The sequence below is a fragment of the Uloborus diversus genome, unplaced genomic scaffold, assembly GCF_026930045.1.
Source record: "Uloborus diversus isolate 005 unplaced genomic scaffold, Udiv.v.3.1 scaffold_11, whole genome shotgun sequence".
Lineage (NCBI taxonomy): Eukaryota > Metazoa > Arthropoda > Arachnida > Araneae > Uloboridae > Uloborus > Uloborus diversus.
The window spans coordinates 7,970,710-7,995,662 of NW_026557765.1; the positions used below are offsets into that span (position 1 = coordinate 7,970,710).

Sequence of the window (24,953 nt, forward strand, 5' to 3'; positions counted from 1 at the left end):
GCTGATACGACTCTTTAAATGACTTGAATTGCGAAATATAATTTCTCTTTCTAGAAAATTTTCGAAGGTAATGTTTATTATTCTTCGAATGTATCCAAGTAGAAATGTTTCGTGGTAAAGGCTGGTTCTCTGGAGCCATGTGGAAACCAAAGAACCCTCATTCCTTGGAGCATTTGAAGTAGGTATCGCTAGGCTTTTCATAGTAGAATAATTGAAATCATTTTGAACGCACATAAATGCTGTATTGATTGTCATGAAATATATATCAGTACTATTTTATTCAAGAAAATTTCTTTCTTTTTTTGATATTAACTTTTGCCGTTGCATTCGTGCTTATTTGTCAAATAATTTATCGATTGTAATGTCCTTGAATTTTCCCTTTAGTTTTATTGTTCTCTCTGCAGTGCTCTGATGTTCCACTTTGCCAAGAATTTATGGAATGTTTCGGCACTTGGATAATTTTATAATTAATATTTCATGAACGTTATAAAATTTTCAATACCATTATTCATCTATTGTACGGCAGTGGAAATGGCTTCAGGAAAATTAGGAAATTGTGACTAAAAGAAATCTGTTTATTTGTGGATTTTTAGTAAATTTAAATGGCTTGAGACAATTAGTAACTTGTTTAGAGTTTAAATGAAGTTTACTTTTATTATTTTCTGTGCCTGTTCATTATAAAAAGGAAAGGTTTCTCAACATTGCAATGTTTTACTTGACAGAAATCTATATTAATTACTTTTCTTTACTACAAGGCATTTTATATTTCATTCTGACTTTAAATTATTTTTCTCTATGAATATGTTTTGAAACAGTTTGATTTTGCTGGGATTTTTCTCAAATTTGAAATTGTACCCAAGGACTGGTGACTTTGTAACTCAGTTCACAGTAAACACAATTGCATTCACATAATCAACCTGAAAATTGCTATGGTTTGAAATAATGCGCCTGTTTCACTTAAACATGTCAACTTAAGCAGCAAGTTTACTTGTACATGTCATGGTATGTCCCTAATTTGAGGGGGGGGGGCTTGTTTGCATTGGGGGGTTGAGATTCTCCATTCACCGAATGAAACTCTAACTTTTTAAAAATTATAAAACACACAGTTGTACACCAAATTACAGCCAGGGGTAGACTGAGTCCCTCGAGAGGGCGCCAACCTTAGGGGGAAAAGGGAAAAAAAAGGGGGGGGGGGAAATAGGTGCTAAAAGGAAAAAATAAGTGCAAAAAAAAAAAAAAAGGGAGGGGAAATTAAAAGCTAGGGGAAATTCAAAAACTAAAAAAAGTGTCAGGCTTGAGGGCTCAATGGTGTGCCCCTGCATCCAGCGTGGAATGTTTCGAAATTAAAGACCCAAAAGTGCAATTTAAGGTTTTTCTTGTGTGTTCATGCATATAATTTTGTTGCTTCATTTAGGAGGGGCCTTGACCCCCTATCTCCACCCCCAAGACACTGCCTATGCCTACATCTAATGAGAAGAGACGGTGGATATTGAAAAGACAGGAAAACAATACTGCAAAATTATCTCATAATTTTCCAAATTGTCAGACAAAAATTTTCGAGTTAGGAGGCTGTTTGGGAGTATCTGACCGAGTTTGGGGACACTGTGACCTCCCATCAAGGATTTTGAATGTGGGGTACCCTATGCTATCATCTAGTTCTGGTACCAACTTTATTCCGAAATATTTGTTTCTATATCATAGTTTTTTTTCCAACTATCAATCTATTATTCATTGTATCTGGAAGTTGGGTTCTACCATAGTATATATTTAGCAGTACTTACTGCTAAATACCAAAGCTTTGCATTCTATTTACAATCAAACCCCACCATGCTGTGGACACTAGCTGATTAGATCAATTTACTTTATCTACCAGTTTGTTGGCGCTCTCAGCTTCAATATAAATAACATCTGCCTCCAGCTTGATTATTTCCTGTTCCCAGTCTTGCATAATATAGGCTAACAGCGTTCACAGAAAATTTTTGGCTCTGCAGAAATTTTTTTAAACTGCCAAATGTTAATTTAAATGTTTTTTTTAAAGGGAAATTGAAAAAAATCCCAGTTTATTTCTGTTGAATCCTTTTTCTTTCATCAAAAGCCTTTTAAAGCACATGTATGAAACAAAAACTGGTTTTCGCAGTTTTCTTCAGTTAGTGAAAAATAAGCACAAACTATATGTTATTGTAAAAAAAAAAAAGATTTAAAGCACTTTTTTTGTCTCTTTCATATTTGAATATAAATTTAATTATTTATTCAAGGGTGAATTAGGCAAAATAATTGTTAGCTGAAAATTTTCCAGTTAGGATTTGTGTTTGCAGAAGCATTCATTTTATCTAATTCTGCCTGTTCCAAACTGAAGAGCCCACAACAAGGACACTGGATGTGATAACCGGGCTGTCTGGTATACTGCCGTGCTAAGCACAGATGTGGTATCTGCACATTTTATCAAAATTGAGTTATTGTCACCAGGTGGTCGTTAGTAATTTAATTTACCTAAATCTCAAGTTTTTTGGCGATTTGTGAACGCGAAATATTAAAAAAAGCTTTAAGAAAAAAGTCGTAACTGCACAGTTTGCGGAGTTTGCTAAGGCAATTTGAACGTAAGTGACAAATACTAAGCCTTTAAAGTAGTATCTGCGCAGTTACCACTTTTTTCCTTAGTATTTTTTGTAGATACGACTTTTATACCTTAGTAAAGCAGCATATTTAATAATGTAGCAGTTTATTGTAACACAGAAATAAAAATTAATTTACCGTTGAATAGTTTATACAGGTCGATAATAAAAACTAATACAACTTTGCATAATTGTTAAAGTAAATATTCAGCTTTTTCTATTCAAACGTTTATTTAAAATGTAAAATCTAAAAATGAAATGCATGTAAAATATTCATATCTAATTCTTTCATGCAAAAAAAAAAAAAAAAAACTCATTTCATTCTACGGCCAGTAATATTTTCATTTAAGTATCGTCTGCTGTCAAAATTATCTTTATGCTCGGTAAAAATGAATCTAGAAAATAAAACATTATAAAAAACACATTCTTTTAATGTATAAAACAGAAAATTGTTATGGATTACAGTTTTAACCGTCCGGAGTTTTGAAAATGGTATATTTCAAAAGGTAGATTCTGTTAGATTTGTATTAACAAATAAAGTGAAACAGCTAAGTCCAAAACAAGCAGATGTTTTCAGTATTATTTAATGATACACGTTTTACTAAGCTATTTTTGTCGTATCTGCGCAGATACCCCTAAAAATGCTTAGTAATTGTCACTTATGGTGAAAATAGCTTAGTATATGAAACGATTTTGAAAAGAAAATTTGTCGTAACTACATTTATTAATTTTAAATTAAGATTTTAGCAAAAAAACTCTCTTACGGTTTTTAGATAAGTTATTTACGAAACAACTACCGCAAGTTGAGCATTTAATTAAGTCATAAATCAAAGAAATGAGTTGCAAAACTTCAATCGTCGATTTCTCATTTTGAGCTCTGCTGCAGATACCACATCTGTGCTTAGCACGGCAGTATATTGCATTTACTATAGTAGTTTTAAAAGGGACTAAACCCCTGCTTCCAAAATATGGCAACAAAATTTCTCTTTTCCAGAGTGCGTCACCTGCGCCTGAATAACTAACTCAAAGAAAAAGTAGGTTTCTTTTTGCCACGATAAAGCAGAAACTGGAAGAAGAAAAAAAACACTTTTGCGCATTATATTATAACTATGCACAATGTATTATCTCTGTTTATTCTTTCCTCCACCTTGATCCAGGCGCTGAAAGAATAGAACTCTAATACTCTTAGTTCAAGGCCATCTTGTTGATTTCGATTTTCGACCGAGCAGTTCAATGATGTAACTTTATGTGTATGTTTGTGTGATTGTGTTGTCTGTTGTAAATAAATAACTACAGTAGACTCCTGATTATCCGGACTAATGTGGCGGATTGACAGTCCGGATAACAAAAAATCCGGTTAGGACGGAGTTCCATATCTTCTAACTCTATCCCTTACTTAATTCAGAACACATGTAATTACATATTTTAGATAAAAAACAAAAGCAGAAATAGTACTTTATTTAATAGATAAGTGTCATGTGCAAAAGTGACCGCGAGACAGCTTCTAATTAATGTGCCACCTGTGTTATTTAAGGATCAGAATGCACAGACGTTGCAGGCAGGGTAGAAAATGAAAAACATATAAGTATTCTTTATTTTCCCCATGCACTTCCATGAACAGTTTTACAAGTGACCGATTTCAAACATTCTTTACTAGGCCGGATAGTCGCGAGTCTACTGTATGCCTAAAATAACATCTCTTTACTTTTCAATATTAAAATATTACAACAACACAGATTGATATTGTATTTCAGAAAATAGTTAAAGCTTAATATTTGAAATAAAAATGTTTTAAACTATTACATTAGTGAGAATTTCCAAGGATCGTGATTCCTGAAGCACTATGAGAGATTAGAAACTGTAGGAGGGTTCTTATTTGCTGTAGAAGATGAGGCTTAGTACTATGCCTCTCGTTACCGAGGCAACCCTACGAAAAAAAAACTGATCTTCGCCGAAAAAGGAAAATTTTGTGTTGCTCTTATGTGTTGTCTCATAGAACATTTATCTCCTTTATACCATAAGGGGAGGTAGGGCACGTTGGTCTGCTTTTTTTACTTTTCATTTTTTATCTCATCAAAAAATTTACTGAGCAGTTTTATTTTCTACAATAAGTTTCACTAAACACTTCTCAACACCCCAGATTTTTTTTTTGTAAATGTTGAATTGATAAACGTTTTTTATATTAATTTTTTAATGGAACCTAGTAAGTGGACCAATGTGCCCCACCAGTGGGGTATGTTGGTCTGCCTGGTGGGGCAAGTTGGACCGCATAACTCAAACAACATTTGTTATTATTTTAGTGATAAATACTATTAAACCTTGTTCCTACCTTATTATCTTTTGTGTGTAAAGTGTAAAACATAAAGTTTAAAGATCAGTTATAACATTTTAAATGGATTTTAATTGATAAATCATTTTTTATTTAAAACAGCATTAAACATTCACTATTAGCACACAATTATTTTTTTTTTTAATCAAAAGAAAAATCAATTATTAAATATTCATGAGACAGTTAATGCAGATTAACGTTAATTAAAGATGTCTTTAATGATATCTGGGCATATAAAAGTGCTACTTCCAAAGTTTTGGAAGTATAGTACTTTTATTGGACTGGATTTTGGAAGGATAAGTCATATGTTACTTTTATGCAAAGTTACATCAATATTTGCTAGGTGAAAAGAGCTCTTTTGTTCTTCATTGTGTTCCATGAAACAACTCCAAAAAGAAAAGAATCCTGTTATACTAATACAATATATTTCAAAGAAAAAGTACAATAAAATTGACAACTCTAAGTTAGCATATCTTTGTGTTCTAAAATCAAATATTTAAAAAAAAAGTTAGATAATCTTAAGTAAAATTATACTTTTTATTCCTTAATCAATTGTTTGCTTTATTTTGTTTCTATGTAGAATGCTTGTCTAGCAAAAAAAAAAGTTTAATACAGGAGGTGAATTCCAGCGGTAACGGAAAACAGTTTTAAAAAAAAAATTGATGCATTTCTGTTTTTGAGCATATCAAAATACATTTTTTTTATCTGATGCATAGACTTTTATACACATCATAGTAAGTTGCTAAAAAGTCAAAGCCAATAATTTTTTGTCAGTAACTTTTTTCTCAAATCAAATTTAAAAAATGGTAACGGAAAGACATTTTTGCGACATGATTTTCACGCTATCATGTTCTCCCAAAAAGTTCAGCTAAACTATAAAAAGGAAAATTTTACAAAAATTAGAGCACATACGGGAGTGTTCAATCATTACAATTTCACCTCCAGTTTTAAAAAATAATTATTTTAAGCGCATAAATTATAAGATAAATAAATACCTTTGTGCTGAACAGTAAAGTAAGACGAACAACGTTAGAAAAAGCACAAATTTGCCAATTACAGCAGACACGTGTTTCGGCGTTACAGGGAACGCCTTTTTCAATGCAAAAAATAATGAGCTTATGGATGAAAAGACAAAAGTTCCCTGTAACGCCGAAACACACTGTAATTGGCAAATTTGCTTTTTCTAACATTGTTCGTCTTACTTTACATAAATTATGTATTTATTAAGGGTAACGGAAGGACAAGAAGTCCGAAACAATTAAACTTGGTAAATTTCAACCTAAAATTATCCAGCTAAACACTAGTCTAAAACAATATCTAATGCCTGAGCCATCTGTTACAATTCTGAATTCTTTAAATACTCGAGAATTTTATCAGGATCCATAAAACATTTATCTTCTTTCTCAGGAACCACAAAGGTCATTCCCGCATTACTATGCATTCTCAAATAAGATATTTCTATTCCTTCATCTTCTATATGAAGTACCTGTCTAACATTGTTCTTTCTTAATTTCTTTCCCTTCCATCTAACAAAACTTGTCCATACGTTAATGAATCCTTTGGCTCTTTGGTATATTCTCATTTGTGTTGTTTTTGATTCAGCTGTATCTTCATTTTTGACATTATTTGCAACTCTCCTCAGTCTGTTGACTTTTAAGGGAAATCTCCTTCGATTTGTCAAAGTACTTACTATATTCAATAACATAACTTGTTACAGGGTTCAAATAGTGCATATTTTGTGTGCCAGAATGAGAATGGATATTAATCCATCTTTTTGAAAGTTGATCTTTGAACTTGCTGCTCTCTTCGTAGTACGTTTAACGGTTAAAACAACTCTCTACAATCTTTCCTGTGACTTGTGGCAATAAATCTGAAAGCAATTTCAATATTGTATTGGTTCAATATAAATTTCAAGTTTTTAAGCAAATGTTTCTACTTGAATTGGCTTGTCATTTTACAAACATGTCATACCAAAATGATTTTCACATGCTTAGGAATTTTTAAGTGTAGTTTTCATGATTTTCATCACAAACAATAAAAGAAATAAAATCACGAAACATTTTTTTAAAAAATTTAAATAAAATTTTATTTTTTAAATAAAAGTACATATATGTTTTGCACAAATATTACTTATATATGTTTTAAATATGTCTACTAACTTTGAACAATAGTTTGTTTTCTACTAGCACTCTAAAATTTTACCCTGTACCAGTTTATAGTTAAATGTCCTTTTGTTACCTTATTTTTTTTCCTCCTTCCGTTACCATTAAAAACCATATAAAATAAATATATTTTTAAATTATAACTATGCCTCCATAACAAGAGACATAATTCTGCTTTGCATGAAAAAACATTAGTTTATATACCCGACAGGTTCTTTCTAAACTGAGATGTATTATTTTGGTAACAGAAGGACATCAAATTGTCACCTTTGTAACAGACCTATTTCATGGTCGAAAGAAAAGAAATTTTAAATTACTTACCAAAAAGTATAACTAGACATTAAAAGGTAAAAGTTAATCTAAATATTATAATATGCTGATAATAAGTTTATTGAAATTGCAGTATGTAACACAAAAGGGATTTTTCGCTCTGTAAAAGCACAAAGAGAGAACTTGATTTTCTGAAAGTCATCAAACTATTTGAGGGCAAAACAGGTTAAGATTCAAGAAATTCATTCATTTCTGAAGAGAATGGTTTATGGCAAGGTGACAGAATATTAATTTTTGAAATTCAAGTGTCATGTCTCTTTTCTCCTGGAATTCACCAGGAACTTTATTACAGCATGTATTGCATGTTTTACTCTTAGAAAACAATTCTCCTGAAAAATTTAGAAGTATATTTGAAAACATAAACAGTAAAAAAGTGCAGATGTGAAATACATCTTTTGGTAAAATTAATTTAGTATTTTTTTTTTCAAATTATTATAAACTAAATCTTTGCTTTTTTTGCCCTAAATTTTTATTATTGTTATTTCGAAACATGTGTGACATGAAATGAATGTATGATATAAAAACACTTAGAATAATTGTTATATATTGAGATTTAATAGCAAAAAAAAGTTTTTAAATTATGTTGGATAGGTTGGTCCGGTCCAATGTGCCCCACAAGGAGTGGACCAACCTACCCCACATTTTTGGTGTGAAAAAGTGATGTCATAATTTTTTTCCTTTCTGACAAAAAATGAAAAAAATGCCAATTATTGTAAACTAAAAGAACTTACTTTAAGAAAGGAGTTCGTTTTTTTCCGCAATCTTGATGAAAACCATTAATAAAAATTAGTTAGTTTCCTGAAAATTACTCAGGACTTCTGAAATAACTTTCTGGGATAAAATTTGTTCAATATAACTGCACCATGTCATTTCATTATAGGATTTGTAGGACCATAGGTGCTATTTGTTGGTCATAAAATAAAAATATATCTACAGTAAAATCCCTCTAATGCAGACACTAACGGGACGATTTTTTGTCCGCAATAGAGAGGTGTCCGCCGGACAGGGGTTTAATAATGTTATATTTGCATTGGAACTGGGGAATTAAAAATTGTCCGCATAAGAGGGGTGTCCGTCTTTGAGGGGTGTCCATTAGGAGGGGTTTTGCTGTATTAATAGTATTAAAATAATTGAGACCGGTCCAATGTGCCCCACGGTCCAACTTACCCCACCTCCTCCTATGTTACACACTTTTTCAAAACTATCATTTGAATAAGTAAATGGATGTCATGGTATGTACTATCTTCTGAAAATGGAATTTAGGGTGCAACCCAAGTGAAAAAAAAATTCTGAAATTTACATCTTGTCCATTTGCCCAATTTCAACTTAAAACTAAATTATAAAGATATTAATTTAAAAGGTGTTTAACATTCTGTTGCAACTTTGATTATAAAAACACTCTTGCACTTTTAAAATTTTGATACACCAATCCTTAGTTAATTTTTCTGCATGAGGTGAAATTTGTGTGAATCGTCTAAGTTCATCAGAACTGAAGTTATGTAGTACTTTTTAAACCCAGAATAAGGATGCTTTGTCACTCGCTCAAATTCTAATCTTTATTTTTCTCAGATGCCTTTATTTTTCTTACTACTTTTTTTATTTTTGCAGACTGTTAATATTAACCCTATATGGCATTTTTGATAATTTTTAAGCCAGCAAATTATTTTCTTTATATGCTCAATCAAGTTGCTCAAATGAGACATTTTTACGCATTAATCTTTCTCTTTGTTTTTAAAAGAAACAGTTTGTAAAATCCCCTAGAGATCTCTGGGTGATTTTCTGAAAAAGTTGCTATTAAAATTGAATTGCTCCTTTCAGTTCTAACAAATGTTTTTTTTTCCCCTAGGTATTTATATCATGTGCTCTACAAAAATCAAGTTGTGCATGAGCAGAATAAAGGACTTTTGGTTGAAACACTAAGATCTATTGCAGAAATACTAATATGGGGTGATCAAAATGATAGCACTGTCTTTGAGTAAGTATTTAGGATTTTTATTTGTTTTTTAAAAGTGCTTTTGGTACCATACGTAGTGGTACAAAACAGACACACAAGTCTATATTAAGATCCATTACTGTGCAGTACATTATTCATACCTGCTGTCATTCTTATTTAGTGCCAGTCAGCAAGACCCTGAAATTATCCAGCAGTTTAACTTTGAAGTTGCATTCTTTTCTGTTAACAAATGTGCTGTAACATCTACTGCAGTCAATGATTTGATGTATCACAGTTGAGTTGCTTTGATGGTTATAAGATCATTTGCCAATGCGGCGTTTCCTGTGTACGTCAACTTCAGATCTCAGTATTCTCTTAAATTCCGGGTCGAATTTAGGGGAGGGCAGGCGGGGCTATTGCCCCGGGACCTCCACAACAAAGGGGCCCCCACAATAAAATATATACAAAATATCCTAACTTTCATGAGTCGAAAATATCGGATCTATATTTATATATATATATATATATATATATATATATATCAAAATATTCGGATGTACATCAAAGTATCGGATATTTTCGAAAATATGATGATGTTTTCAAACCCTGATTAGGGGCCTCCACGCTTCCAAATCCGGCCCTGCTTAAATTGACAATATGCATACATTCATAAATGTATGTTACCTCTCAAATTCATCCACCTAATACCTGCGTAGGATTTAAAATGTAAGAAGTGAAGCATTAGGATGAGTGTTGAGTAGGACTTAAAGATGGAAACAATGAATAGGAGCAGGGTTCCCGATAGAGCATGAGACCGCGAGTATCTCGCACTTTTAAAAGGAATCCCTCTCGAAAAATATTTCGATGCGGGACTTTCTCCTGATATTTTCATGCCTGTTAAATTGAATAATAAGGCTGTGAAAAAAAGCTCTCTCAATTTTTTAAAAATCTCACTTTAATTTCTACAGAGGGGGAGATTTTCTCGCCCACATTTTTTCCCCTGATGGAACCCTAAATATGAAAGCCTCAAATACATTACTCAATATTTTTATGTTGTACTCACCTTTTGGTAGCGAAATTCCATGAAAAGTGAAACCAGTAGGTTAAAATTTAATTTGTATTGCTACAATGTTACTGTATTATATAAGGTTCATTCAAATGAAACCAGGTCAGTGCGTCTTACTTCACATTAGACGTTAGACGCTGCCACATAACTGCATGTATGGAGACACCATATATTGGTAGAGAGTCTGACGCATATGCAACCTTTCATGTTGCAACGTTTCATGTTGGTTTAAAATGTTTAGGATGGCCATGAAAAATCTAGAATATAATAATACAAAACTTCAAGAATTCTAATTTTCAAGTTTTTATAAGTGTTAGTGAATATTTAATTTTATATTTTACAATTAAAATGGATGTGTTTCTTTCAATGTAAGATTTTGTATCCTTCTCCAGTTTTTTCTAAAAAAAACTTTTTCTCTTTTTTGAGCAGTTTTTGGTTAAATTTTTATAAAATGCAAGGTAGGCGGGGATATCTCACTTTATTTTCAAAAAACTAAGAACTTAATAAATTGTTTTTACCCTTTTTAAAACCAATTGGTCTTTTTAATTTGTATACATTATCTTTTTATTCAAGAGATTTAGCAGCAAGCATTGATTACGTATATCAAAACACATCTATGCTGCATACTATGTGCTATTTAAATCTGATGCAAACATAGTTTATAAAAATTTTGGGCAATCGTTTTAGTTTTGGGTAAATTTTATGCTTGGGAAATTTTCTGTTCTCCCAGTCTATCCAGATCCTAGTCTCTTTCACAAATACTGTACATGTGATGAACACAGCCAGGAAACCATATGATACTGTTGTAAATAAAAGCGTCTAAATAAGTGATAATAAAAAGGGCATTGTAAGACATGTTTTGGAATGCATTAATTAATTGCCCTTATCCCCCCATTATCGCGATATGAAGTCTTTAACTCGGCCAAAATTGTTTTCAAAATGTGCCAAATTTAACAAGTTTCAGTGAAAAAAATAGACATCTTTCACACGCTCAGCAGGTTGACATCCTACCACATGCAGACAAGGAAGTCACTTGGTACTTCTGTTTCTCACCAAGTTTAAATTTGGCTACTTTTATTGAACTTTTGACAGACTTTTAACAATCCGTATCTCCATGATGGAAAGACAAGGTCAAAGAAAATTTTGTGTCAAAAAAAAAAAAAAAAATCCCTATTTTTCGATTGCTACTTATTTATTTTATTTATTTATTTTCATTATTTTAATATTCCTTTGGTTCCCTGGTAAGAATAATACATGCATGTTCTTAAACTGTTAAATTGCCAGATATTTCTTCATATGACTAATTAAAATAATGGGAAAATATAAGTAGACGATAATGTTTTTCTTGACTCTTTGCAGTTTCTTTTTGGAGAAAAATATGCTGTCCTTCTTCCTAAAGATTATGAAGCAAAAATGTGGCAGATATGTGTGTGTACAGTTATTGCAGACGCTCAATATTCTTTTTGAGAATATCAGAAATGAAACATCACTCTGTAAGTTGGAATAAATATTCTTAAAAGTTTAGTAAGGCAATTATATATGATTTTTCTAACTGTACTAGGTCTTGAAAATCTTATTTTTGTTAACTGTCTGCTATATTTTTCATTTGATGTTTTTCAATTAGGAAAAATCAAATTTAATGTTTAAATAGTGGTGGTATTTTATATTATTTTCTCTGACAATACATGGCATTTCTAATTAAGAGGTTTGAGCTAATATGATTTTCTCAAAAGTTCCTGCAATTTTAACTTACTTTTCTAGTTCTGTCAATTCTGCAAGCATCTACAATCTGCAAAAAATTAATGATTCATACGTATAGGTCATAAACTTGGGGTGGTATAACTTTTCAGAAAGTTTGACAGTAATCACATTAGCAGATAAAAATAAGATGGAATCATTCATCTATAGTAATTTATAGTTATGGTTTGTATCACATAACCTTCACTATTTCATTGTCAAATCATTTATAAGTAAATGAAGCTATAAAATTGTCTTGCATCAATAATTATGCATATATTTTTCTGTTCACTTTTTATTTTGCTTTAATTTCAAAGTTTTTTCTTAGAATATTATATTTATGGTATAAATCTGAATATGGTATATGTCTGACGCAAGGATAATTGATTTTTAACCTCTTGTAAAAAAATTCATCACTGTCATTACTTTCTTTAATGTAGTTGTAAATTGTAACTTAAATCTCTGCAATTAAATATTGCTCTAATTCTCTGTTTTATTTAGATTATTTACTGTCCAATAATCATGTGAATTCCATAATTGTCCACAAGTTTGATTTCTCTGATGAAGAAGTAAGTAAATGTTTGGTATGCATTAGTTTATAAAAATAAAGTTCAAGACTTGGTATTTCCAATGAAAATAATGATTTTTTCGTTTCAGGTGATGGCATATTATATATCATTTTTGAAAACTCTGTCTTTCAAGTTGAACACTCACACAATCCATTTCTTTTATAATGAAGTAAGTATTTCATATGTTTTTGTTTTTAATATTTTATAAACACGCTTTTATTAGCTTCACCTGTATGTATGTATGTATCTTGTAACGGAATCTTGCAACTCAAATTTCGCCCACTTCCTGAGATCAGATTCTTTTGAAATTTGGCACTCAACCTCAGACCTGATGACAATGCAATATTCTATAATCAAATTAATCAATTAACTAATAATTGTTGGTTTATTCCAATTTTGATCAATATTTTCGTCTAATTTCCAACATTGTGAAAAAGAGAAATTTTTAAAAAATACATTAAAAAATGCTCGCAAAAATTATTTAAAAATATCTATGAAAATCTTTAATTTTTCTGCATCAGACAAAATTTGTTCCATTGTTCCAAGGTAATTAGAACATGATTTATTTTTGTTTTTAACTAATTTCATGCTAAAATTTAGGTTAGCCTTCAATTGGCAATTCATTGCTGATCAGGCCATTGTTAAATCGATGAATGAGATGGATTGGCTGGATTATACAATTACTCAACAGGCAATTTACCAGCGCAGTTAATTGTTTTTAGTGCTTGGCTATTACACTTTAAAGGGTATAGTAGTTATTCTTTTGGAGTTCAAAAGACTGCATTTCAAATGCTGCCCGAGACCTTTAATCGCTTTTTTTAGGCAAATTTCATGAATATAAAAAATTTTGAATTATGTTGAAATGAATATTTTTTCGTAAAACAAGTTAAACTAAAAACAAGAAAATAAAATAATAGTTTAAAAAACTAAAAAGACACACTTTTGTAGCAAAATGAACTAAAAAGTAAAAAATTATTTTTCTGATGATAGTAATTGACCAAACGCTTAATTTTAATGTAATACAAAAAAGCGTGGAGGCTTCTTATCAGTTGTCTTGAATTTCTTTCTGTTGTCCATGCCAAAAAGGTAAATAGACAGCACCCATGGGTTTTTTTATTGCATTAAAATTAAGTGATTGGTCAATTACTATCATCTAAAGATTTTTTTTGTACTTTTTAGTTCATTTTGCTACAAAAGCGTGTTTTTTTTAGTTTTTTTAAATTATTATTTTATTTGTTTCTATATTATGTTCTGAAACGTTCCTCAACTTGTACTTTAGACAGGGCCAGATTTAGAAGTGTGGAGGCCCCGGGGCAACGAAGGAGTGGAGGTCCCTAATCAAGGTTCGAAAAGATCATCATATTTTCGAAAATATCCTATACTTTGATATATATCCGATATTTTCGATCAGCACTTAAATAGTAAATACATCCTGAAGTTACTGCTATTTATTTATTTATATTATTATTATAATTTATAGAGGAGTAAAAATGTAAAATTTGCTGACCCGTGAAAGTTAGGATATTTTGTAAAAATTTTATTGTGGGGGGGGGGGGGGCCCTTTGTTGTGGAGGCCCGGCAGCAGTAGCCCCGCCTACCCTCCCCTAAATCCGGCCCTGACTTTAAACAATCTTGATTGAAGTATTAACCTACAATCTGTGTTTGTGCCATGTTTTCCCTGTAATGTATAGTTTGCTAATATACTAAAATATTCAAAAGATGAACTAAAATGAGAATCTGTTTTATGTGATTAAAAGTCTTTTTATTTGAAGATTTGCAGCTTTACTGGATTTTAGTTATTTTAATGAGCATATTAATGTAAATTAGAGTAACACGTGACAGGTTAACAGTATACAAAGCTGTTAGCTATGATTTTAATGAATTTATTCCTGTATTTTAGCTTGAAAATATGAAATAACTTTTTTTTTTTTTGTTGAGATTTTTAGAGAAATTCTGAATTTTTTAGCGTATTACAATTTTAATGTTTTTGTAATTTTGATGTGTCGATTTTACATGGTTTTTCTTTCTTTCAGAACACCAACGATTTCCCTTTGTATAGTGAAGCCATAAAATTCTTTAAACACAGTGAAAGCATGGTGAGAATAGCTGTAAGGACTCTTACCTTAAACGTTTTCAAGGGTAATTATCATATTTTATAAAACTTATTATTGGAACAGTTTAGTGTTAACATATGTGAAACAATTTTAAATGCTGTTCAGTATAAAGTTTTATAAGAATATTGTTTTAAGCAAAACAATTTGAGGAAATTTTTCCTTGGATAAATGCATAAGATTTAGCTAACATTTATAATTCTTGAGGGCAGATGAGGGGGGAAATTATGTCTCAGTTGTGCTTCTGTAGCTATAGATCAGATTTTTTAGCACCTGTACTGGAATTAAAAAATTTTTAGTGTGATTTTTGGGATTGTTGCATCCTATATCATGAGCGCCTCCCACCGATAATGAATAAGTTATAAAAAATATCAAGTTTCAATGACTCTAATCTGTACTGAAATCGGTTTCCATGGGGAAAATATCCTGCTAAACCATAGAGAAAATATCTGAGCCCCCCCCCCCCCCCTTTTAAAATTTTGCATATGGGCGCCCATGTCTTTATATCCTTTTCGATCATGTATGTATTCCTTTTTTATCATATGTATCATTTTAGACTTTCTACCTAATATTAAAAATAGAAAAATAAATATTTTATCTGCAGCATTTTAAAGGTAAACTAGTAAGAATGCATTTAGGACTTTAAGTTAAAACTTTTTTAGTGAAAAGTTGCTTTGTAAAATTGAAAACAACTCTTAAACCTTCTGTGCTTTTTCTAATCAATGTATTTTGTCTCCTTTTTAAGCAATGCAAGCAGTTTTTATGTAAAAAACGTAACTGTCAGTGAGTTGCTTCAAAAAATTATGCAAGAATTGATCTTAACAGACAGGTACCATCCTTCTTAGACCAAGAACTTTGCTTTAATCAATTCTTTTTTAAGTTTTGAATGTATTAAAATGTGTTTAAAATGAAACAGATAAAGTCAGCTTCCCTTTCCAAAGTATGAACTGTAGATTTTACATTGTAATGGTCCAAATTGTACCTAAATAAATTGTGTTGATACCTAAATAAATTGTTAAATACCTTCTATTGTACGTAAATGAAATTGTATCAAATTGCACCTAAAATTATTGTACCTACTCCCAAAAAATAAAAACATAACTGGTGCTTTGGAATATATATTTAGTAACACTAAAAAGCATTTGAAATTTCAGCAAAATCTTCTTTCTTGTTGTCAAAATTTTTAATTTATATGGATAGGTCCGTAAGGTAAAGTTGAATTTATGAAATTGTATTTTTGCCCCTTCATTATGTGATTATTTTAAAGTTTTATAACTGATTTTTTTTAGTGGATGATAAAGCAATGTTAAAATTTATCCGTGATAAAACTGCAGCTCCTTATTTTTCTAACCTTGTATGGTTTATTGGAGAGCATGTCATGGAGTTAGATAAATGTGTAAAATCAGCTTCAGAGTAAGTTTACTTTGCTTTTTAAATTATTTTTCATTCAACTTAAATGTTGTTTGTTCATTTTAAAGCTAATTAAATATTTGAAGTATTTTTCTTGTATTGACTTTGTGAGCCCACCAAGAATATGCCAATGTTAATTTCTTCCTTAGCTTAAAAAATGATTCTCGCTTTTTTTTTCTCTCACAGGCATTCAGATCCATAAAAATCTCTTGAAACTCATTCAATTTAATTTTTGTTACATAAAGGCCTAATTTAATAACTAAGTATTTATTTATATTTTATTTATTTTATTTTAAATTTTGATCCTTTCTAATATGATTGTTTAATTGCATTGCATTTATGTGCAATACTGGTTTCTTAAATTCTTATTTTATCTTTTGCAATGCATTGACTCTGAATATTGCAACGTGGAAACATAAGTAATTCAGAAAGTCATAAAAATAGAACCCTCTTACAACATGACTGGATCAACTGTAAAATTATTTTTGCTATTATGACCCCATTATTCTAAGAAATATATTTTTAATCTTGTTTTCTTTCTTGCTATATAGTCCATGTGCAACATTTTTCATAAGCAATATCTTCTTATGTATGGCAACTTCTAAAAAAAATTTGCACATCTTTCAATCGTAACTTAAGTTGTATTTGTGCTCTAGTTGCAGTTTTTTTTTCTTTGTATATACAGTTGGCTCTCTGTTTAATGGCGCTCTATTTAATAACTTTCTCTATTTAACGACGGCTTTTCATGGTCCCAAATGGTCCACTATAGTGTTAAAAGCATTCTATTTAAGGGCGCTTTCTACTTAAGGACGATTTTTTGTGGTAACTTGAAAGTGGTTAAACAGAGAGCCAACTGTATTTTTATTCAAATGTGCCTTATTAACCACCTTGCTATTTGTGCTGATATATTTCTTCCATTTTAATAAAATTGAAATTTTAATTAAAATTTGGAACAACTTTTAAGTCTGTGGCCAATAACACTACTGTGTCTCATTTATGTTGTTAAAGCTACATTTGATACAACAAAAGTGCAGTGTCTAGGAGTTATGTTATAAAATAGGTGCAAAACATGCGTCATGTTTTTGTTGTTTTTTTATAACATGTTTCTAGAAAATATTAATAAGTTATCACTATTTTTTGAAGTGTCATTTTGAAAGATTTTTGAATTTAAGTTATTCAACTTTTCCTCAACCCTAAAAAGAAGTATTAAACATAATAACATGCAAAGGAAATTTATTCAGTAACATTATTGCAATTCATTTAAGATTTACTCTAGTATAATAGTTCATTAATTTTGCTATTTAAATGTTCCTAACAGTCTCAAAAAATCAGCTGTTCCCCCTCAAATCTTCTGTTATTAACTTGACTAATTTTTAGTTATGTTATCTTGTCTGATAGGATTTCGCTACTCTACTCTCATTATCACTCAATATATAGCAAAGTATGGCTACAAAATGTCATTAAAAGCAAATTCTATCAAATGTGTTACAACTTTTGTATAGAAAATATTAATTAAATTTTGAAAAAAAAAATGAGTTATAAGATTTAATTAATATTGAGTTTCTGTAGTAAGTCAATACAGGGCCAGATTTGGAAATGTAGAGGCCCTGAGGCAACGAAGGAGTGGAGGCCCCTAATCAGGGTTTGAAAACAGGGGTCTGTCCAGGATTTTTCACAGGGTCCGTTTTTTGTGAAAAATCAAATAATTTTGTGAAAAATGAATTAATTTTGTGAAAAATCAAAAAATTTCGCAAAAAAAAAATATATATATATTTTTGTTAGAACGAAATTTTAGAATTTAGAGATGGCACAAACTGCATCAATTAAGCTTAAAGTTGAGTGTTTTCCTTTTCTATGACAAGAAAATCATTCTGGATTTTTTTCTGATATTTGGCGGGGGGGGGGGGGGGCATCGCTCTTTCAAGTATCAATACTTATCTACCATTCTGCATTATGTTAAATTATATTAGATATATTTCTGTACAATATTTAAAATAATTGTAACAAAAATATAAATAAATAAAACAAAATTCAGAATAGGGTTCAGCATTCAACTTTTTGACCCAAGACACTCTTAAAATGCACAGAATTTCGTTTAAAACTTATAAATTCCGTGATTTTTAACGAAAATAAAAAGATATTTCAATTGTTTACCTCTTAACAAACCTCTTAACTTATCAAAAATTCGAAAAATCGGATTCCCATAGCGGATGCAAAGAGATCGCAATTCTCAAAGTGAAGGCATCAAAGGTATAAAAACGGCTTGTAAAAGAAATATTTTTGATAAAATTATTTTAAAATTGCATTTTAGAGTCCTATGATAACATATCATTAATATCTGTGGACAGAGTTGACCCCTCCCCCCCCCCCCCAAAAAAAATAATAAAATAAAATAAACCAGCTATTCAGCATTTTAATTTTTGACTCATAACAGAAAATGGAATTTTGCTTTAAAAACTTGAAATGAGAGTTCTAACAAAAATAAAGAGACTTTTCATTTATTTGAATCCTAATAAAGCGAAGTTAGCTTGAAAAAAGAACAAAATATGATTCTCATATCGGATGTTAAAAGATTGCATTTTTCAAAATGTAGACATCTAAAGAAAAAAAACGGTAATTAAAAGAGTTTATTTAAAGTTAATCATCCTTGTTAGCATCGAAAAATCAACACCCATATAATTTTCTCCCAAAATAACAATTAATCATCGTACCGCACCTTAAAAACGCAAATATTGACAAGCCGACAAAATGATGAGAATATTTTCTAATCAAGTTATTATAAAGGTTCAACGCCAGACGCTAAGTGGTGATAGTTTTGAAGTTGGTAACCCTATCTGAAGCGATCATATTTTTTCCTCACCCTTACTATCCCTTTGCAGTTCTAAGTTCATTTCGCAGATATATATTATTATTGTTTATTAAATCATAAGCGGAGAAAAGTGCTTACCAATGCCTTTTCAGAAAAGTTTACAACAACATCGCTGCTAATTAGCTGTGATAAAACAAACAACCATTATATTTATTTGGCAGTAGCAATTATTTATCGCTTGCAGGAGCATCACAAGAGTGCCGATTTTTTCGTTTTTTTTTTTTTTTTTTCAAAATTAGCCGATTTTGTATAAGCTATTCTGATTTTAAAAAAAGGTTCCAAAAATTATCGGTTTATACACAGAAATATGCGTCATTTTGCTTTCAGATTTGCTCTTTCAATAAACAATTTCTGACAGATCCGATCTTGTTTATCAGAATTTTGTGAAGGGTCCGTTTTGTTTGATCGGGATTTTGTGAAAGGTCCGTTTTGTTTGATCAAGATTTTGTGAAAGGTCTGTTTTGGTTGATCGGATTTTTGTGAAGGGTCCGTTAACGGACCCAAATATCCTCTGGCCAGACCCCTGGAAAAGATCATCATATTTTCGAAAATATGTTTTGATATATATCCGAATATTTTGATATATACATTATATCTGATATTTTCGACCTGTGAAAGTTAGGATATTTTGTAAAAATTTTATTGTGGGGGCCCCTTTGTTGTGGAGGCCCCGGGGCAGTAGCCACGCCTGCCCTCCCCAAAATCCGGCCCTGAGTCAATATTATAAAACTTGTCCATATTTGGATTTTTTTTTTAAATTATTATTCTTTGGGTTCATTTAACTTTGAAGTATATATTTGTATCAATAACTTAAGTTCATAATTTGTTGTCTAATGATAAATATTAGTTAATGGAAAAAAGTCTCAAATTTTAAGAAGTAACCTAGTAATTTTAATGAATGGAACATCGCTTATAAAAGGAATTCAAGTTCATCTTGTAATTAAAGAAAAAGAAGAAAGAAAAAAACAGTAGAATACTTACTGCCTCAAGATTTAATACTCTTTCTAATATAAGATAGTACATTCAAAAATATATTCCATGTTTTATTTGTCTGCAAAAGTTGTGTAAATTGCCAGAAATGTGTAACTGAATATCTTTTCTTTTTAATTTTTTTAATTTCTTATTGCTTTTCTTGTGCATAGGCTCCAAATCCAAACCAAACTTGCTGATTTAGTGGCAGAGCACCTTGATCATCTTCACTATTTAAATGATATTTTATGTTTGAAGATTGATGCACTGAATGACGTGCTTACAGATCACCTTTTAAACAAGTTATTGATACCTCTATATGTATATTCTCTTGTACAGAAAGCACCTCACCCTAACCCTGAGGTAATTATTTTTAACTTATCTCTTGCAGGAAAAATAGTTTTCATGTTTTGCTACCCATGCGTAGCTATTCTGTGTGAAACTTTTAAACTTATATTTGTTTTAAAAACATTCAATATTTTAGAAGGAATATTTATAGACAGAGGTGGCGATTGGGACTGAAAACTGGGATGGAGGGGGGGGGGCAAAAAAAATGACAACCTTTAGCAGACTACTCTACTACATACGACACCCAGACCAGTACCTAGGTTGGACCGGGGTCATGGCACACTAACGAGGTACGGGGAGATATACCGTATCTCACGGTGAGCAAGACCCACACATTAAGGGGTAAACTCCCAGCTGGGCTGGCGCCCAGCACGGGGACCTTCCCCGGCGCAATAAGTACCAAGCGTGTCCGTAGCATGATACGACTATCGACCGCCGCACTCAGCCGTGCGGGGGGCCCGCTACGCGGACCCCCCGGGCGGTGGAACCTAAGGCCTACGGCTAAGAGGTGGGGTGCGTGCGGAGAAAAGTACCTAGGTTGGACCGTATCTCACGGTGAGCAAGACCCACACATTAAGGGGTAAACTCCCAGCTGGGCTGACGCCCAGCACGGGGACCTTCCCCGGCGCAATAAGTACCAAGCGCGTCCGTAGCATGATACGACTATCGACCGCCGCACTCAGCCGTGCGGGGGGCCCGCTACGCGGACCCCCCGGGCGGTGGAACCTAAGGCCTACGGCTAAGAGGTGGGGTGCGTGCGGAGAAAAGTACCTAGGTTGTCGACCGCCGCACTCAGTCCCGCGGGGGGCCCGCTACGCGGACCCCCCGTGAGATGGAACCTAAGGCCTACGGCTAAGAGGTGGGGTGTGTGTGGAGAAAAGTATCTAGGTTGTCAGGGGGTCATGGCACACCAACGAGGTACGGGGAGATATACCGTATCACACGGTGAGCAAGACCCACACATTAAGGGGTAAACAACCAGCTGAGCGGAAGCTCAGTATGGTGACCTTCCCCGGCGCAATAAGCACCAAGCCCGTCCGTAGCACAGACGACTTTCGACCGCCGCACCCAGTCTAGCGGGGGGCCCGCTACGCGGACCCCCCCCGTGAGATGGAACCTAAGGCCTACGGCTAAGAGGTGGGGTGTGTGTGGAGAAGAGTATCTAGGTTGTCAGGGGGTCATGGCATACCAACAAGGTACGGGGAGACATACCGTATCTCATGGTGAGCAAGGTTCAAACATTAAGGGGTAAACTCATAGACTAATAATAAGAGTAGACCGAGCTTTCTCATTCTTGCTGATGAAGAAAATTGGTTCATAGATGTATCATGTGACTAGTGGAAGGGCTTGGCGAAGACTTTGGCAGCATGGTTGCTAGATGGCAGCATTATCTACAGTTTGGCACTCGACATGTATTTTAAGACAATGTGTTTTCATTAAAAAAAACTTCCAGGTGCAGAGATTGAACTGTTTTTCTTTTAGTTATGCATTATTTTGACATTAGTAATAGTTTTTGATCAGTTTTCGGTAACTTTTATTTCATTTGGAGCTGTCAGCGTTGGCGTGAACGAAATGGCGTAAACGTTTTGCGTCAACGCAAAAATGTACTAATCGGTATCTTAAATTGAAACTGTAGGTAAAAATCTTACCGTTTGCTGATTCCTCTTGGTCGCTTGCATCTTTTATTGCTTAGAGAGTTATTGAAATTGACTAAAGAAAATGCACAATACTATCTAAACGGAAAACTCACTATATTAACAAAATATTTACAACTTAGAATAACAAATTTACAAATCGGACTCCATAAAAGATCATTCTTCCGTGTTCCATAAATTCTATTTATTTTATTTCGCGCTGGCGTTGATCGTCTGCTACGATTATGCCCGCTGTTGCTAGGATATCCACCAGTCACATGGTTTGGTTTATGAGCAGCAAAAGGGTTGCCATAGCTCGGTCTACTCTTATTATTAGTCTATGGGTAAACTCCCAGCTGGGCTGACGCCCAGCACGGGGACCTTCCCCGGCGCAATAAGTACCAAACTCGTCCGTGGCACTTAACGACTATCGACCGCCGCACACCTGCAAGGTATGGATTACGGAACGGGGACCGCACTGTCTCGACGGTCTAAGGGAGTGCTCCGTCTCGAAGAGGCCTCGTTGCCAGGGTAGTCCGTCCCGTTCGGGTCCAGATGCAGGGTTCGTACGCCTCCTGAAAATCCTGAAAAACTCCTGAAATTTAATTTTTTCTTCTAAGGGCCCTCAAAACTCCTAAATTTTTGTTTTAACCTCCTGATTTTTCTCCTCTCCTCCTGAAAATAATTTTCCACAACAATCGCTAATTTTAATTCCATGTCATCTCCATTTAGGCATTCATATTGAATCACTGGAAACAACCGCTGGATCAAAATTCTCCTATTATACAGATCACTCAGTGCTTTTCGCAAAGACATGGTGTGTTCAAACCGACTGACCTGTTGCTCTGTTCAAGCATGCCCATTACGGTTACTGATTGTAACTGCCACTAGAGAACGAACCAAGAGCATGTGCTAGTTTATGTGTTAACAGCAACAGCTATTAAGCATATTTTCTCTATTGCTAATTAGTAGTGTTATTGCTACTTTGTAGTATATTTAGTACTGATAATATGCCGATATATCTAATATTTTGTGTATTCCTGTTATTTTCAAATATTTTGAATCCAATTTTTATTTATTTTTTTTTTTGCTGATTGAATAGTGTGTGAAAAAAAAAATATAAATTGAATAGTGTGTGAGTTCCTCTCGTACTGAGCAGGATTACTATTGCAACGACGATCATTAGTAGGGTAAAACTAACCTGTCTCACGACGGTCTAAACCCAGCTCACCAGGGGCGTAGCTAAGGGGGGGGGTTTTGGGGACAACCCCCCCCCCCCCCCGAAAAGTTAGTCTCAAAAAAAAAGAGAAAAAGAAGAGAGAAGAGAAAGGAAAAAATTCCAAGCGATTACACACACACACACACATATATATATATATATATATATATATATATATATATGTATATTATACATATATATATTATATATATATATGTATATTATATATATTATATATATATATATATATATATATATATATATAAAAGAAGTAACCCCCCCCCCGAAAGTCGGGTCTAGCTATGCCACTGCAGCTCACGTTCCCTATTAGTGGGCGAACAATCCAACGCTTGGCGAATTCTGCTTCGCAATGATAGAAAGAGCCGACATCGAAGGATCAAAAAGCAATGACGCTATTAACGCTTGGCTGCCACAAGCCAGGTATCCCTGTGGTAACTTTTCTCACACCTCTTGCATAAAACTCGTAAAATTAAACGGATCGATAGGTCCCGCTTTTGCGCTCCGTATTCGTACTGAAAATCAAGATCAAGCCAGCTTTTGCTCTTGAACTTTTAGGACCAGCAAAAAATGAAAAAAAAAAAAGGACAAAATTTTGCTAGGGCTGGCTTTGAGATCAGATGAGTGGTTATTGATGTAAATCCAACAACTTAGCCCACGTTTTTCTTAAGATTTTGACGAATTTTATGCGCAATAACTTTCCTTGAGGAAACACTTAGACATGAATTAGACTTACATAACTTACCCCAAAGTACTTTGAAATGTCACAAACACTATGTAATAATTTCATTAAACAAGTATGGCTTGTCTTTAAGCAAAACAATTGATTTACTACTATCTAAACAATGAATACATAAACTAAAATTTATTGCTTGTGCTAAATAATGTTTCATAAACAGATATACAAAGTAAAACAAATAATTATATTCTGAAAATTTTGGCATTTCTGCTTTTTTTATAATTTCTATTTTCTGTTCCCAAATTAAATAAAATCCTCTTATAAATGATAGCCGGTGATAAAGTAACTCGCGTGTTTCAACAATGCAATGGTTGATAATTTGATAATATGTTTTGGTAATGTTTAACATGAATGGAAAAGATTTATTGTGACAAGGCTGAACTCGATCCGGGAACTTAGCAGTTTTACTGGCAAGACTCATTTAAGGAAAACGAAGGAACTAAAAACAATTTGCAACTCTAATAAACTGTAGGGGGAGCTGCAGCCACTGTCTAATGGCAGATGAAAAAGGTAAAACAAACAAATCCTGTAACTTATAACTTGCTTTGACACTTTGTGAATGACAGTAATGTTTTATCGTGTTTGTGGGAAGCTTTCTTTTCTATTCTTCTGAAATTACATTGCACCACAAACTGTCTGAAGCCTGTAATTTACCTCAAAGAAATACGTGGAATGGACTGTTTTACCTTTTTCGGTAGCATTGTTAATCGCCGCAAAGTAGCGTATTCGAGCTATGGAGTTGCGAATTGACTCTATCTACTGGAGATTTTACTGTTAATCCACTGGTGTTGGGGTTAAAATTTCAACTATCAAAATATTACCAAACAGGCAATTGTTTTGTTCAAATGTAGGAACAATTTTCACCTGTCATACTATAACGGGCGACTTTCTAGTAAAT

General features: G+C 32.7%; 1 protein-coding gene across 1 annotated transcript in view; it reads left to right on the forward strand.

Moving 5' to 3' along the window:
* The first annotated feature begins 36 nt into the window (after positions 1 to 36).
* The window catches only part of LOC129232124 (protein CLEC16A homolog), a 54,195-nt gene continuing 29,278 nt past the window's right edge, over positions 37 to 24,953 (forward strand). The window contains exons 1-8 of the mRNA XM_054866363.1: positions 37 to 178; positions 9,280 to 9,408; positions 11,792 to 11,925; positions 12,671 to 12,738; positions 12,827 to 12,907; positions 14,772 to 14,877; positions 16,139 to 16,262; positions 20,271 to 20,460. Of these exons, the coding sequence (XP_054722338.1) occupies positions 105 to 178; positions 9,280 to 9,408; positions 11,792 to 11,925; positions 12,671 to 12,738; positions 12,827 to 12,907; positions 14,772 to 14,877; positions 16,139 to 16,262; positions 20,271 to 20,460 (906 nt within the window). The 5' untranslated portion in view covers positions 37 to 104. The remainder of the gene's footprint in view (positions 179 to 9,279; positions 9,409 to 11,791; positions 11,926 to 12,670; positions 12,739 to 12,826; positions 12,908 to 14,771; positions 14,878 to 16,138; positions 16,263 to 20,270; positions 20,461 to 24,953) is intronic.